At 45.2% G+C, this 17,376-nt stretch overlaps 1 protein-coding gene across 5 annotated transcripts in view; it reads left to right on the top strand.

Moving 5' to 3' along the window:
- ZMPSTE24 (zinc metallopeptidase STE24) overlaps nt 1-15,880 on the top strand; it is a 103,137-nt gene extending 87,257 nt beyond the window's left edge. For 4 of the 5 annotated variants that reach the window (XM_038377738.1, XM_043506239.1, XM_038377740.2 and 1 more), the window contains 2 exons: nt 574-717; nt 15,014-15,880. In XM_038377738.1, the coding sequence (XP_038233666.1) occupies nt 574-717; nt 15,014-15,238 (369 nt within the window). In that variant the 3' untranslated portion in view covers nt 15,239-15,880. The remainder of the gene's footprint in view (nt 1-573; nt 718-15,013) is intronic. The other variant, XM_043506240.1, reaches the window with a different exon arrangement.
- Nucleotides 15,881-17,376: the final 1,496 nt, after the last annotated feature.

The raw sequence follows: 17,376 nt of genomic DNA, 5'->3' as shown, positions 1-17,376 counted from the left end.
CTTCTTGACCTGCTCTTTAAGAACCTTCACAAATCTGTCCCTCCCTACATCTTCTCCACTCTTTCTTATAACAAGCCCCTCACCTCTTTTGCACTGTCAATTTTTCATGCAAACATCTCTGTGCCTTCTGGCATGCTGCCCATTACACACATAACACTTACTCTGAACAGATCTGTAAAGTTGCCACAGAATCCTGCTTTAGAAATTTTCACAGGAACTGCCTGTGTCTGTATATTACCATCATGTCTGTATAAAGCCAACCTAGTCGTTGGCAGAGAGGGATAATGGACAGACTTTATTCATAATTACACACAGAAACTACATTAAAAGAACATTATTAAGGTTGCAAAGTCAGGTACTTGAAAGTTAGGAAATGTCAGAACTAAGTTGCCTGTGAACCCTTAATTTGGCCCCATGTGCATATGCATTATGATACAGTGTTTAATTACATGATCAGTTTTTTCAGCAGAACCCCTGCTTTTGAGCACCTCTGTAATAAGCATTTAAGCAATAATCTTGTGGATAGCTGAAAGGGTGATATTAATGGGAATATTCTGTTTCCTCTCTTTCTAGATGAACTCCTTCCTCTGCTTCTTTTTGTTTGCAGTATTAATTGGTCAGAAAGAACTCTTCGCTGCATTTGGTTTCTATGAGACTCAGCCCACCCTGATAGGACTGATGATTATTTTCCAATTCATTTTTTCACCTTATAATGAGGTAAAAGTTAGCTTTGTGAAATAGCCTCTTAAAAAGATATACATTTGAATATCATACTGTTTGCTCATTCGTTGTTATTTCAGGGAATAGTTTGAGGTTTCTGATAACTAGATTATTATTTCTCTTTGATTTATTCAGGTTAGTGATCTGTCATGGTAAATTGCAATAAGCCTCACAATCTCTGATTGCAGTGTGTAAAGCACTACTGCAATGCAAATAATAAATAAGCGATCCTGCTGCTCAAAGTGAAAAAGGAAAATCATGAATTTTTAGTAAAAATCCCAATGCACAGGTTGCATTATTCAAAATAGCCTGTTTTTATTTTCAGTAAAAATAATTTACAATAATTTCACGTTTAATTAATAGTTAAGACTATTTTAAAATTGCTAAATTTGCTGGTGCCTATCATTGGAGCCTTGCATCACCTACTCCATTCCTGACTCAATCCCATGACTACCTGACAAAGCACTAACGCTTTAAAGGGTTCCTGCTGTCTTAGTTTCCCCTGCATCCCAGTCTCTCACTTGGTAGCTGTGTAGGTCTAGCTGTTATTATTGCATCCATCTAGCCACACACCCACAAAATGTCAAGCCAGGGTTATTTTTTAAAATTGAAAGTCATGGAATCTATGACTCCTGTGACAATCAGTACAGAAATGCAGTTTTACTGATTTTGTTTTCTGAAACTTGAGGGCTGTTGCAAGAAAATGTTCTCTGGTAAAATGGCTGCTGGTTTGCCTTTTGTTTGTCCCATCTGTTGTTTTTTTTCTCTCTCAATTTTTACTTATAGCTCAATGAGTTATGTTGTTTTCTGTTTAGACTTTAAGGCCAGAAGGGACCATCATGATCATATACTCTGACCTGTACATTTTGGCCACAGAACCTCACCCACCCACTCCTCTAGTAGGCCCATAACCTCTGGCTGAGTTAATGAAGTCCTCAAATCTTGATTTAAAGACTTATGCTCAAATAAATTTGTTAGCCTTTAAGATGCCACAAGTACTCCTTTTTTTTTTGTGAATACAGACTAACACGGCTGCTACTCTGAAATCTTATATTATGTAATGTTAGTGAGAGTGGCCTCTGGATCACAAACTGTATTTGGAAAGGCAGCCAGGTTCATGGAGTTGGAAATGGTGAAGGAGTTTTTTCTAACAGTAAATATAATCAAAATAGAGAGAGAGAGAGATTCCAACGGCATGTAAATATATTCATCTCAGAACAAAGAATGTAGGCTTTGCCCAAACAGTGACTCTGAAAAAGCTTTGGGGGTTATGGTGGATAATCAACTGAACATGAGCTCCCAGTGCAATCATGTTATGCTGTTATGCGTTTGTCTGCTAGATAAGAGTTCATTATCAAATATTTGTTCCCCAGCTAGGTACTTGCAAAGAGGGTGTTAATATCCTTTTCTGTGTTCATCTCACCTTTTTGCTGTGAACTAGCTGTCCTGAAACAGGCAAGTCCGTGAAAATAGCTGAGACCCTGCAGGCATCCAGGAAATCTCTTCATGCAGAATATGCCAAAAACTGGTTTAAATTCAGTGACCGGGTACAGTGCAAAAAAACATCAACCCAAAATTGGCAAAAACCCTTGCATTAGAATGGCTGGAAGAATGGCTGGCCCTACACTTGAAACTGCTTTCCAGGAATAGCCCTCAGCAATCTCTTTTTGATAATAGGAGCGTAAGTGAATTTTTCTTCTTCATCCCAAGTGCTTTCTGAGAAAGTCATCTCTGATTAATCTTCAGGAAATGCTGAGCGACACAGTGAAACCTCATCATAGATACAATTGCCATACTACTAGTCAGACCTATGTCACTTATTTTTCACTTTCTTTGTGTCAAAGTAGCCTTTATGATGGCTATAACTTCTGCATGTAGTGTCTGAAGTGGGCAACTTTTCTCTGAAATCGCAGTATATTGTGCTGTTCTTTGCATCAGTCCAGACTTTACCCCCAAAGTAAGTTGTTTGAGTCATGGTACCTATGTGTATTCCACATGTGGGTGTGCATGCACACCATGCACGCAAATCCAGAAATTCTTCAAAATCAGTGTCCGTTGACCCACACATGCACAGTAGCTCCCCTCATGCTCTTAACTGATAGTGTAAGAGGCAGTGCAGATTGATGCCTCTGTAGTTCCTTCTTACTGCCACATGGCCTGAGTCAGAAACATGTCCTCCTCCATTCTGTGCATAACCTGTAAAGTAGAAAGTATTTGTAAATAGTTATATCTCTTAGCTTAGCAGTTTACATTTGTAGTTACTATAGAGTCATTTTTCCCCCACTGGTTGAGGGAAATTCAAGAATTGCATCTCCTGCCCTTGTTCCTTCTCCGTGATGAACATCAACGGTGCTTGTACTGTCTGGGTGAGGCGTACAACTTTGCTAAGTGCAGTATCTCTTGAGCCTTTCCACCCAGAACTCGAGAAGTCTAGGAGCTTCACCTAAGAAAGATTTCAGAATAGCAGCCGTGTTAGTCTGTATTTGCAAAAAGAAAAGGAGTACTTGTGGCACCTTAGACTAACAAATTTATTTGAGCATAAGCTTTCGTGAGCTACAGCTCACTTCATCGGATGCAGTGAGCTGTAGCTCATGAAAGCTTATGCTCAAATAAATTTGTTAGTCTAAGGTACCACAAGTACTCCTTTTCTTTTTTCACCTAAGAAAGTACCTGATGGAGGAGGCTATGAAGGCCCGGGCCAGCGAGACCTCCCTGTCCATTGGTCTTAAATGACCAATAATACCCCTCCAAGCATGTGCCTTGGAGCAGAGCCTCTAACACTGAAGCCCCAGGACTCTTCCTCCAGGGCTCCCCTTGAGAGTAGAAGACACTCTGATTGGCACAAGAATAGATCCCCACAGTGGACTGTCCATACAAAATACAGTCCTTCCCCGAGCTGGTCCAAGTCAGGTAAGACATTGTGCTCAGAACCCATGGAACTGCCTCTGTCAAAGATCCCCTGGTTAGAGGACAAGGCATGGAAAAAGAGAGATCCACCTGGTTCGCATGGTGACTGTGATACTGAAGCATAAGCACAAATGCTTGCCAGTTCCATCTACGAGTTCCGATCCAGACCTGTCATCAACATCACCTCGTTTATCTAATGATTGTTCTGCTGCAACAGATGAGTTGGGTCCTTCAAGCATGGCTGCTGGAACTTCTCGGACCCTACGCTGTTCAGAGACTTGCGTAACACCAGAGGATGTATTCCTCTCCTATCTACAGTCTCCACTCCTTTCTGACCCTGCCCTCCTGAGGGAGTCTTTACTCCAGATGAGGAATCTATACCATTGTCCGAGGAGCAGTTGCATCTCTAGCTATTAGGCAGGAGTGCCCCAGTACCAATGGTCCTCAGAATCAGAGGAGATAGCTGTACCAGTATCTCCATGGACGTACGGGATTCCCAACTACAGTAACTCCTCACTTTAAAGTCGTCCAAGTTAATGTTGTTACATTTGCGGAATGCTCCCTTATAACGTAGTTTGGCAGCTGCCTGCTTCGTCCACTGCTTGCAGAAAGAGCAGCCCGTTGGAACTAGCTGGTAGGGGCTTGGAACCAGGGTGGACTAGCAGCCCCCCATCAGCTCCCCTCTCCCCTAAGTTCCCTGTGCAACAGCTGCCCAGCAGGCTATCAATTGCCAGGCAGTTCCTCCCCCCCACTGCCATATGCTGCTCCTGCCCTCTGCCTTGGAGCTGCTCCCAGGAACCTCCTATTTGCTGTGCTGGGGGGTGGGTTGGGAAGAGGGGTGCTAATGTCAGGGTGTCCCCCTCCTCCCACTCCTGTACCCCGTCTCCATAGAGCGGGGACGGACGGACACGACAGGGCTCAGGATGGAGGAAGCTTGCTGGCAGCAGCTGCTGACTCAACTTGCTGATCTACTTAAAAAGGCAGTGTACTTAGAGTGGTGTTGGGGTACTTAAAGGGACAGTGTGCATCTCTCTCTCTCACACACCTCTCTCTCTCTCTCCCTGCCATGCTGTCTCTCCTCCCTCCATGCCGCCTTGTAGAGTGTGAGGCTACATTAACAACGTGTTAACCCTTGAGGGCTCAGCCAAGTGCTAGGTTATCATTTAGCAGTAAGGCATTCCCTGGGAAATATCCCACCCTCTTCCACCTTCTGACTTCACCATCTCAACCAATCTTCACAATCATCACTGCTTTGTACAGTATTAAATTGATTATTTAAAACTTATACTCTTTGTTTGTGTGTGTGTGTGTGTGTGTGTGTATATATATATATACATATATATATAAAATATAGTCTTTTGTCTGGTGAAAAAAAATTCCCTGGAACCTAACCCCCTTATTTACATTAACTTTTTGGAGAAATTGGATTCACTTAACATCGTTTTGCTTAAAGTTGCATTTTTCAGGAATATAACTACAACCTTAAGCGAGGAGTTTTCAGAGTAGCAGCCGTGTTAGTCTGTATTCGCAAAAAGAAAAGGAGTACTTGTGGCACCTTAGCGACTAACAAATTTATTTGAGCATAAGCTTTCGTGAGCTACAACTCACTTCATCGGATGCATTTGGTGGAAAAAACAGAGGAGAGATTTATACACACACACACAGAGAACATGAAACAATGGGTTTATCATACACACTGTAAGGAGAGTGATCACTTAAGATAAGCCATCACCAGCTGCAGGGGGGGAAAGGAGGAAAACCTTTCATGGTGACAAGCAAGGTAGGCTAATTCCAGCAGTTAACAAGAATATCAGAGGAACAGTGGGGGGTGGGGTGGGAGGGAGAAATATCATGGGGAAATAGTTTTACTTTGCGTAATGACTCATCCATTCCCAGTCTCTATTCAAGCCTAAGTTAATTGTATCCAGTTTGCAAATTAATTCCAATTCAGCAGTCTCTCGTTGGAGTCTGTTTTTGAAGCTTTTTTGTTGAAGGATAGCCACTCTTAGGTCTGTGATCGAGTGACCAGAGAGATTGAAGTGTTCTCCAACTGTTTTTTGAATGTTATAATTCTTGACGTCTGATTTGTGTCCATTCATTCTTTTACGTAGAGACTGTCCAGTTTGGCCAATGTACATGGCAGAGGGGCATTGCTGGCACATGATGGCATATATCACATTGGTAGATGCACAGGTGAACGAGCCTCTGATAGTGTGGCTGATGTGATTAGGCCCTATGATGGTATCCCCTGAATAGATATGTGGACAGAGTTGGCAACGGGCTTTGTTGCAAGGATAGGTTCCTGGGTTAGTGGTTCTATTGTGTGGTGTGTGGTTGCTGGTGAGTATTTGCTTCAGATTGGGGGGCTGTCTGTAAGCAAGAACCGGTCTGTCTCCCAAGATCTGTGAGAGTGATGGGTCATCCTTCAGGATAGGTTGTAGATCCTTGATGATGCGTTGGAGAGGTTTTAGTTGGGGGCTGAAGGTGATGGCTAGTGGCGTTCTGTTATTTTCTTCGTTGGGCCTGTCCTGTAGTAGGTGACTTCTGGGTACTCTTCTGGCTCTGTCAATCTGTTTCTTCACTTCAGCAGGTGGGTATTGTAGTTGTAGGAATGCATGATAGAGATCTTGTAGGTGTTCGTCTCTGTCTGAGGGGTTGGAGCAAATGCGGTTATATCGTAGCGCTTGGCTGTAGACAATGGATCGAGTGGTATGATCTGGATGAAAGCTAGAGGCATGTAGGTAGGAATAGCGATCAGTAGGTTTCCGATATAGGGTGGTGTTTATGTGACCATCGCTTATTAGCACCGTAGTGTCCAGGAAGTGGATCTCTTGTGTGGACTGGTCCAGGCTGAGGTTGATGGTGGGATGGAAATTGTTGAAATCATGGTGGAATTCCTCAAGAGCTTCTTTTCCATGGGTCCAGATGATGAAGATGTCATCAATGTAGCGCAAGTAGAGTAGGGGCATTAGGGGACGAGAGCTGAGGAAGCATTGTTCTAAGTCAGCCATAAAAATGTTGGCATACTGTGGGGCCATGCAGGTACCCATCGCAGTGCTGCTGATTTGAAGGTATACATTGTCACCAAATGTGAAATAGTTATGGGTGAGGACAAAGTCACAAAGTTCAGCCACCAGGTTAGCCGTGACAGTATCGGGGATACTGTTCCTGACGGCTTGTAGTCCATCTTTGTGTGGAATGTTGGTGTAGAGGGCTTCTACATCCATAGTGGCTAGGATGGTGTTTTTAGGAAGATCACCAATGGACTGTAGTTTCCTCAGGAAGTCAGTGGTGTCTCGAAGATAGCTGGGAGTGCTGGTAACGTAGGGCCTGAGGAGGGAGTCTACATAGCCAGACAATCCTGCTGTCAGGGTGCCAGTGCCTGAGATGATGGGGCGTCCAGGATTTCCAGGTTTATGGATCTTGGGTAGCAGATAGAATACCCCAGGTCGGGGCTCCAGGGGTGCGTCTGTGCGGATTTGTTCTTGTGCTTTTTCAGGGAGTTTCTTGAGCAAATGCTGTAGTTTCTTTTGGTAACTCTTCAGTGGGATCAGAGGGTAATGGCTTGTAGAAAGTAGTGTTGGGGAGCTGCCTAGTAGCCTCTTGTTCATACTCCGATCTATCATGACGACGACAGCACCTCCTTTGTCAGCCTTTTTGATTATGATGTCAGAGTTGTTTCTGAGGCTGTGGATGGCACTGTGTTCTGCATGGCTGAGGTTATGGGGTAAGCGATGCTGCTTTTCCACAATTTCAGCTCGTGCACGTCGGCGGAAGCACTCTATGTAGAAATCCAGGCTGCTGTTTCGACCTTCAGGAGGAGTCCACCCAGAATCCTTCTTTTTGTAGTGTTGGCAGGAAGGTCTCTGTGGGTTAATATGTTGGTCAGAGGTGTGTTGGAAATATTCCTTGAGTCTGAGACGTCGAAAATAGGATTCTAGGTCACCACAGAACTGTATCATGTTCGTGGGGGTGGAGGGGCAAAAGGAGAGGCCCCGAGATAGGACAGATTCTTCTGCTGGGCTAAGAGTATAGTTGGATAGATTAACAATATTGCTGGGTGGGTTACGGGAACCATTGTTGTGGCCCCTTGTGGCATATAGTAGTTTAGATAGCTTAGTGTCCTTTTTCTTTTGTAGAGAAGCAAAGTGTGTTTTGTAAATGGCTTGTCTAGTTTTTGTAAAGTCCAGCCACGAGGAAGTTTGTGTGGAAGGTTGGTTCTTTATGAGAGTATCCAGTTTTGAGAGCTCATTCTTAATCTTTCCCTGTTTGCTGTAGAGGATGTTGATCAGGTGGTTCCGCAGTTTCTTTGAGAGTGTGTGGCACAAGCTGTCAGCATAGTCTGTGTGGTATGTAGATTGTAATGGATTTTTTACCTTCAGTCCTTTCGGTATGATGTCCATCTGTTTGCATTTGGAGAGGAAGATGATGTCTGTCTGTATCTGTGTGAGTTTTTTCATTAAGTTGACAGATTTCCACTCTATACGGCTAAATTCAGTGCCTTGCATAATGACAGGTTTCAGAGTAGCAGCTGTGTTAGTCTGTATTCGCAAAAAGAAAAGGAGTACTTGTGGCACCTTAGAGACTAACAAATTTATTAGAGCATAAGCTTTCGTGAGCTACAGCTCAGTTGATAAGCTATGCTCACCATCCCTCAAGGTATGACCCCCCCCCCGTGACCGCTTGTACTCATTCCCTTAGGGTCCCCCACAACTGATGGGTCCCTCCTTCTGGCCTTATATGGCAGGCATCTGGGGCCTTCTCAGGAGTCGTACCACTCCTCTTCCTCTCACCAACTGGTTCTGTTGGTGTACGAGGAGGAAGAACCAGCAATGGTTCCAACAGAGGCTTCTTCATCATCTCCGGACAATGCAGTCACTCCTGCATCGTCTTCTCCATCAGACAACTATCGACAGAACCTGGCGCTGTTACAGAGAGTTGCAAACAATCTACAGATTCCATTAGAGGAGGTTCAGAATCCTCAGCACTGGCTCCTGTACATCTTGGAACTGCAGGGACTGAATAAGGTGACCCTTCCGCTTAACAAGGCTATGCTAGAGGAAGCCTGAGCAACATGGCACACACTAGCATCCTGTGCCCTTACACTGAAAAGGGCCAAGAGATAATACTTTGTTCCTGTCAAAGGAGCTGTCTTTTTATTTTCCCATCCTACCCCAAACTCGTTGGTCATACAGGTGACCACAGAAGGAGCTCGATCATACTATCAGGAATCCATCCCAGTAATAGATCTCCTGGGAAGGAAGATCTATGCAGGTCTGCAATTTTATATTGTTAACTCCCAAGCTTTGTTAGCAAAATACGACATTTAATAACTACTCCAGGCTTGCAGACTTCCAAGATAAACTTCCCATGAAAGACAGAGTCCAATTTCAGTCTCTTTTAGATGAAGGCAAAGGTGGCCCTTCAGGCTGCAGTAGATTCTGCAGACACAGTGTACAGAACTTTGGCCACAGGACTAGTCATGAGGAGGGACTTGTGGTTACAGTCATCAGGGTTTTCTAGAGAGGTCCTAAACACCATGCAAGATCTCCACTTCAATGAATCCAATCTTTTTAATAAGACAACTCCCTGCACTTACTAAAGGACTAAAGATCTACCCTGTATTCCCTCTGGATTTACACTGCAGCCCCCAGGAAGAAACACTGGAGGCAGCCCTTTAGACCAAGGCTAACACCTTTTCATACACCCTATTACCAGCGTCCAGCTGAGCCTCTGCACCAGAGGATTCAGAGGCCCCGTTTCTTTGCTCCCTCTACTTCCATAGCCTCCAATCACTCCCAACTGCTGGTCAAGGGCCATTTTTGACATACAGGTCAGGACCTGTGTACCATCACAGATACCACCCACCTTTTCTCCTCTCACCGTTAGGGACTGTCTTACACAGTTCGCCCACAACTGGAAGAAGATCACCATGGACACTTGAGTCCTGGAGATTATCCGTTAGTGTAACTCCACAGAGTTTCTCTCCTTCCCTTCTCACAAATCCCCTTTAGGGACCACTCTCAAGAGTTAATTCTTTAAAGGGAAGCATATTCCCTCTTACATCAAGTGGCAATAGAGCGCATCCCACCTCAGTATCAAGGAAGAGGGTTATACCCACATATTCCCTAATTCCAAAAAAAAGTCAGAGGAGGGAGATCTATCCTGGATGTCTGGCAACTCAACATCTTTATCCCAAAGCTTAAATTCCAGACTATTACATTATCATCTATAATCCCCTTTCTTCAGGAAGGGATGTGGTTCTTTGCATCTCTAGACATGAAGGATTGTATTTCCATGTGTACATTCACTCATCACACGGAAACTTCCTGCATTTTACAATTAGCCAGCAACTTTGTCAGTTTCGGGTCCTCCCCTTTGGGCTTGCTACAGCTCCAAGGGTATTTATGAATGTTTTATCTGTGGTAGCAGCCCAGAGGAGGTGCCAGAGCTATTTGGTATTTCCATACTTGGATGACTTAGGCCGATTTCTTGTGCAACTTCTTGCACTCCTATGCATTTGAATAAATGAAGAAAAGTCCATAGTGTCACCCACAAGGACAATACATTTTAAAGGAGCAAGAGCATTCCTCCCTGCAGACAGATTTTACTCGATGAGCAACCTGATTTCCTGCATCACCATGCACAGTGCACAGGTCTCTCTTTCTGTTAGACCACTTTGCCATATGCACCTTTGTGATGCAGTTCACCAGACTCCACTTGCGGTGTCTGAAAGCTTGGCTCCACTTGATTTACCAATCAAACGGGGATCCCATTGACTTCAAGGTGATTGTTCCCTTTAGCGTTGTCACCTCCCTCGCTTGGTGATCAAACCCAGAAAAGGTCATGGTGGGGACTTCTTTCAGCTCTCCCCACTCAGGACCACCACTGTGACAGATGCCTCTCTCATTGGGTGGGGTGCTCATCGGGACTACCACCCTGCTTAGGGTATCTGGACCCCACAAGAGGCCAGGCTACATATAAACTTACTGGAACTGAGGGCAGTCTGCCTAGGGTGCAAGGCCTTCCTTCCCCTCATACGCTTGTTCCATGTACAGATAATGTTGGACGATATCATCACGGTGGTGTATATAAACAAACAGCGAGGAGCAAGATCTTGTCCCTTCTACCTTTAAGCTGTCAGACTTTTGAACTGGTGTGTCAGGAACCAGATCATGATACAGGCTGCTTACCTCCTGGATATTCACACCTCCCTTCCAGCAGACAAAACAGAAATTTCTCTACAGACCACAAATGGCAGATTCATGCACAGTCCTAACTATGATATTTACACGGTGGGGTAAACAGAAACAGAAAGCTTTCTGTATATTGTTCCAGGGGAGCCATGGGTCATGACTCCCAGAGTGATGCTCTCCTTCTTCTTGGATGAATGGCCCCAGATATACCTTTGCTTCCATCCTCCTACCCCCACAAGTCATAGGGAAAGTATGCCACAACAAAGCCACCATCATTCTCCTAGCATCCTACTGGCCCAGATAGTTCTGGTTCACTGAACTTCTAATGATGTCCACCCACAAATCTATCAGGATCTGCCCATTTCCTGATCTCCTAACCAAGGACTGGGGGAAAATCAAGCACCCCAACCCAGGCTCACTTCACCTCACGGTCTGATGTTTGGATGGGCATTGGAAATAGAATGTTCATGCTTTGCCCCCATTAAGGAAACCCTTAACCAAAGTAGAAAAGAACCTGCTACCTTGCCAAATGGAGGAACTTTTTGGGCTGGGCACGACTCCACCAATGTTTGCTAGGTACCGTGGGCACTCCTATCCTTGAAGAATACATGTCTAGCTCTTAGTTCAGTGCATTACATCTAGCAGCAGTTAGTGCCTTCATCCCTCTGGAGAAGAGTTCCATCTTTACACACTCAACTCATATATTTATGAAGGGTTTTATCAGAACCTTCCCACTGACCCTTAAACTTCCTCCTCAGTGGAATCTTAACCTTGTCTTGTCAATGCTCAGCAGTCTACCCTTCAAACCTATGGCAACATGTACCATAGCCTAACTGTCCATGAAGATGGCCATTCATAGTGACCATTGCTTCAGCCAGGAGAGCCAGTGAGTTAGGAGCCATCTTCGCACACCTTCCCTAGACAGCATTTCACAAAGAGATTGTTCTTCAAGTGCTTGTTTGTGTCCATTCCATGTTAGAATGTGTGTGTGCCATGTGCACTGTTGCCAGAGATTTTTTCTCACTGGTATCTGTTGGGCAGCTCTAGCACCCTCTGGATCTACATGCTTGTGCGCCAATATAAGGGGAGCTGCTGGCCCCAGACTCTCTCAGTTCCTTCTTTCCTCTCGTGACGTTTGCTGGAATAACTCTTTTTGCTCCTGCAAGTCTTTCATCTCAGTGTTTCATTGACAGTTATCAAAGTTTAGTGTATATAATTTTTTGTAATCATTGTTAGTGTATATAGTTAGTTAGTTAGTTAGTTCCTATCGTCAAGGGACTTCTTTGCCCCAGGGGCTGGGCATGCCCTGGTCCCTGGGCTTCAAACCTTGTGCCTCCTTTGGCAAACCTCTGCCCATGAGAGACCCGCACTCCAGCTTCTTAAATTGCATACTTTCACATTTCTATCTTCCATGAGCAGAAGATTTCTCAGGTTTATAGTGGGTCAACGCCACTACCAATTCACCACTTTTCCATTTGGCGTATCGGCAGCTCCCTAGGTTTTCACAATATGGATGGTGGTCATAGCAGCCTTCCTCAGGTGGCGAGGCGTACAAGTCTACCCGTACCTTGACAACTTGCTGATCAATAGCATCACCACAGTCCAAGCCACCTTCCAAGCACTGGGCTTGTTAATAAAAAAGCAGAAGTCAACTCTTGTCCCAGTCCAGAGAACAGAATTTACTTCAGAATCCTGCTGAAGGCCCAATTCTGGACCATGTTGGACGTGATACTCAATGTCAGGGTTCACCCAATCATGACAGCTCGGATTTGCCTCAAGCTACTGGGTCACATGGTGGAATGCAGTTATGTGGTTCAGAATGCAGGGGTGTGCCTCAGGCCCCTCCAGATGTGGCTAGCATCAGTTTACTCCCTGAGCAGACACCACTTGGACTCAGTGCTCACAGTCCCTTCTCTGGTCCTCGCCTCCCTGGACTGGTGAAAAGAGCTGAGATCAGTAATAACAGGGGTGCTCTTTGTTACCCCTCAGCCATCGGTAACCTTAATCTCAGACATGATGGACCTAGGGTGGGGAGCCCACCTCAATAACCTCAGGACTCAGGGCCTCTGGTTCCAAGAAGAACTCTCCCTGCACATAAACGTCAGGGAGCTCAGCGTGGTACTCTTAGCATGCCAAGTGTTCCTTCCCCAGATCTCAAGCAAGGTTAAAGTGCAACACAAGAGAGGCATACTGAGTGTCAAAAACTTCCAGAAAAGATTAAAGCCCATGAGATGAAGGCATTAGCTACTTATTAGACACCAAAAAATGTTGTCCCCCAAGTGGCAGCATAAACATCAATGGACTGGCCTTTCTTGAAGGAGAAAAAGTGTCATGTGTTCGTGTGTGTGATCAATCTGTTATCTATGCTGCAAAGCCATTAGGTTTTGTTTTTTCTCTTTAGTTATGTAGACGAATGGTTTTCAGACTGCAGGTTACGACCCAGTACTGAGTCATGGAATGTAAGGCATTGGATCACGGCGACTCTGGTCCGCACTGCTGCCTGGGCCGTTAAAAGTCCTGTTGGCAGTGCTGCCCGGCAAAGGCAGGCTAGTCTCTACCTGTTCTGACACCTTGCTGTGCCCCAGAAGTGGCCAGCAGCAGGTCCAGTTCCTGGGGGCGGGGCATGGGGCTCCATGCACTGCCCCTGCCCTGAGCACCGGCTCCAAACACCCGGTGGGGGGGGGGTGCCTGCGGGCAAAAGCCGTGCGGAGCCACTTGCGCACCTCTACCTAGGAACCGGACCAGCTGCTGGCCACTTCCAGGGTGCAGCACGGTCCACGGTGCACCCCGCTGCGCCGCTGAGTGGGAGCTGCCCAAGGTAAGTCCGTGCCACAATCCCCTGCCTCAGTCTTGACCTCCACCAAACCCGGAGCCCCTTCCTGCACCCCAAACACCTCATCCCTGACCCCCTCCCGTACCCCAGCCCAGAGCCCCCTCCTGCACCCCAAACCCCTCATCCTCTCCCTGACCTCCTTCCCACACCCCAACCCTCTGCCCCAGCCCAGAGCCCCCTCCCACACCCTAAACCCCTCATTTCTGGCCCCACCCTACAACCCTCACCCCCGCACCCCAACCCTATGACCCAGCCCTGAGCCCCTACCACACCCCAAACCCCTTATCCCCAGCTCCATTTGGTTGCAGACACCAACAATTTTCTTCAACTGGGTCACCAGAAAAAAAGTTTGAAAACCACTGATGTAAATGTTGGAGAAGCTGCTGTAGCTATGAGCTTCTCCTATGTGACAGGATCCTTCCATTACTAGCCAAAATGTTAGCCGAATCTTTAACGTTCCAACCTGCCCATTTATGACACCGTCATTCAAAATGTATGAAAAATTAATGAAATGTGAAACATCTGTTTTTACACCATAATTAAATTATGTTTTTAAGCTATTAAGCCTATTGTAAGAGTGCTTTCTCACTCTGTGGGTTAAATAAAGCAGTGTTCTAAACAGTTCTATCACAGTTGTGTCACAATCATAAGACTCCTAACTCCTCAGAGATCTGTGCTGAGTTGAAATCTTCCTGCCTCTGAGTGACAGGAGTAATTGCTGCGTAGACTAACCATAGACTTGATGTACTCTCTTTCTGTGGGTAATGTTGCTAGACATGAGTAAAATACTGGAGAATGGGACTCTCGGATTCTTCCTCTCCCTCTGATTGTGACCTGGTGGTTAGAGGTGGGATAACCAATGCCTACTGACTGAGAAGTGTGACTGATTGGATAAGACATGTGTCTGCCATATTAATGATCTAGACTGTACTTCCAGCAGTATGTGAAGAGGCCTTGTGCATCCTCTGTTAACTTATTTGTAAAATGGGAGATTAATATTTGATTATCTTCTAGAGTTGGGGGGGTGCAAGATTTTCAGTGTTAAGGGCTGTGTAGTGCACTGAAATATTAGCTCACAGTAGAGCTGAGATTTGAACTTGTCTACTAGTTTCAAGATAAGTGTGCTTCCCCTAGGTTACAGGGTACTTGGTTGGGAACTCTCCTGGAACAGTTCCCAACTTGGTGGTATGGGAAGGAGGACTGAGCTCAAATGCAGAATGTCGCACAGCCCTGATGTTAAAACTTTCCAACTGGTTTGCTGATAGACTGTGTTCCTGCTGGATGATTTACTGACACTAAAAGGAAACTGTAGGCAGCTGAGATTTTATACCATTTTCATCTATTTTTCCCACAACAGGTTCTCTCCTTTTGCTTGACTGTGTTGAGCCGACGATTTGAGTTTCAAGCTGATGCATTTGCCAAGGAGCTTGGGAAGGCTGAAGACCTATACTCTGCTTTGATCAAATTAAACAAAGATAACTTGGGATTTCCTGTTTCTGACTGGATATTTTCAATGTGGCATTATTCTCACCCTCCTCTGTTAGAAAGACTTCAAGCCTTGAAGGATGTAAAGCAAGATTGACTGGAATCATTGTTGGTTCAGAGACAGTGCTTCCATCTCAGAAGCAAAATTCAGAGCTGTTTTTTTTATTTTTTTTAAAGTAATCCTTCCAATGTTCCCTGATCTGAATGCAGTTAGCTTCTGAAATGTGTGTTAAATTTACGGAACTGAATTTTTAAGAAAATAACTTGTGGGACTGAATTTGGAGAATATATTGTATAAAGGCTTTTCCTTTTCACTAAATTTTATCTTTAAATGACAGAACACTTTGAGGGAAAGCAATTCCCCTTGTCCCCATAAGCAAACACCCTTTGAGTTTGTGTAAATTCTGAATGTGGCTTTTGATATTTTGACAATTTCTCAGTTTTTTGTAAAGTGAACTGTAGCTTTTCACCTTCATTAGTTTGATTGGCAGCACCTCAGCCCTGTGCTCCTAATGCACAGTGAAAAAGGTTTGGGTGACTTAACTCCTCATGTGACAAATGCTTATGCTAGCTAATCACTGTTCAAATGTATTTAAAAAATGGTTGTATTGGATAGAAGGTGCACCTTTTCCATGGATTCAAATTCCTGTGTGCAGTGGATGAAAAAGCTATTTTCATAAGTAAAATAAAACTGCCTCTTCTTTCAATGGAGGAATAATAATAAATTCCATCTCCAGAATGTGTCTGATCATTCTTGACAAAATCATTGCTTGTGCATTGTAACCAGCAGCCCTATATTGGGCCTTGGTGTCGGCTCCAGGGACAGCTCCTCACCCTTCATTGAGCCTGTGGACAATGGAGGAGGGGCTACAGAAAGGCAGCAAGAAGATCCATAGAAGGGAGGAAAGCTGCCAACTTTTTGTCATTCCTGTCCCCCCCCCTCCTCAAAATTCCTGCTGCTTCCAAGGAGTGGTAGCTGCTCATAAGAATGGATATACTGGGTCAGACCAATGATCTATGTGGCCCAGTATCCTGTCTTCCAATAGTGGCCAATGCCATATGCTTCAGAGGGAATGAACAAGTCAGGGCAATTATAGAGTGACCCATTCCCTCTGGTCAAGTCCCAGCATCTGGCAGTCAGAGGCTAAGGAATGCCCATAGTATGGGGTTGTCCCCCTGGCCATCTTGGCCAATAGCCATAGATGGACTAATCCTCCATAAACTTATCTAAAGTTTTAAAGCCTGCTGCCTATTAATTTCATGAGGTGACCTCGGTTCTTGTGTTAAGTGAAGGGATAAATAATACTACTTCTTCGAGCGATTGCTCATGTCCATTCCAAGTAGCTGCATGCACGATTGTTGGAAGGCTTTTCCCTAGCAATACCCGTCAGGTGGCTGTGGAGCCCCCTGGAGTGGCACTTTCATGGCGGTGTATATAGGTCGCTGCCGACCCATCGCCTCTTCAGTTCCTTCTTACTGCCAGTGACGGTTATTGGAGCAGCTTCTCTCTTGCATTAGCCAGTATCAAGTGAAGTGCCCCAGGAGTTGGTCCTGGGGCTGGTTTTGGTCAACATCAATATTAATGATCTGGATGATGGGATGAATTGCACCCTCAGTGAGTTCACAGATGGCACTAAACTGGGGGGAGAGGTAGATACACTGGAGGGTAGGGATAGGGTCCAAAGTGACCTAGAAAGATTGGAGGATTGGGCCAAAAGAAATGTGATGAGGTTCATCAAGGACAAGTGCAGAGTCCTGCACTTAGGAAGGAAGAATCCCATGCACCGTTACAGGCTGGGGACCGACTGGCTAATGAGCAGTTCTGCAGAAAAGGACCTGGGGATTACAGTGGATGAGAAGCTGGATAATGAGTCAGCAGTGTGCCCTTGTTGCCAAGAAGGGCTGTATTAGTAGGAGCATTGCCAGCAGATTAAGAGAGTGATTATTCCTCTCTATTAGGCACTGGTGAGGCCACACCTGGAGTATTGCGTCCAGTTTTTGTCCCCCCACTACGGAAGGGATGTGGACAAATTGGAGAGAGTCCAGCAGAGGACAACAAAAATGATTAGTGGGCTGGGGCACATGATTTACAAGGAGAGGCTGAGGGAACTGGGGTTATTTAGTCTGCAGAAGAGAAGAGTGAGGGGGGATTTGATAACAGCCTTCAACTACCTGAAGGTGGGTTCCAAAGAGGATGGAGCTAGGCTGTTCTCAGTGGTGGCAGATGACAGAACA

Source organism: Dermochelys coriacea, chromosome 19, assembly GCF_009764565.3.
Source record: "Dermochelys coriacea isolate rDerCor1 chromosome 19, rDerCor1.pri.v4, whole genome shotgun sequence".
NCBI lineage: Eukaryota > Metazoa > Chordata > Testudines > Dermochelyidae > Dermochelys > Dermochelys coriacea.
The sequence above is the reverse complement of the archived record's forward strand: the minus strand, read 5'-3'. Positions and strand labels throughout refer to the sequence as shown.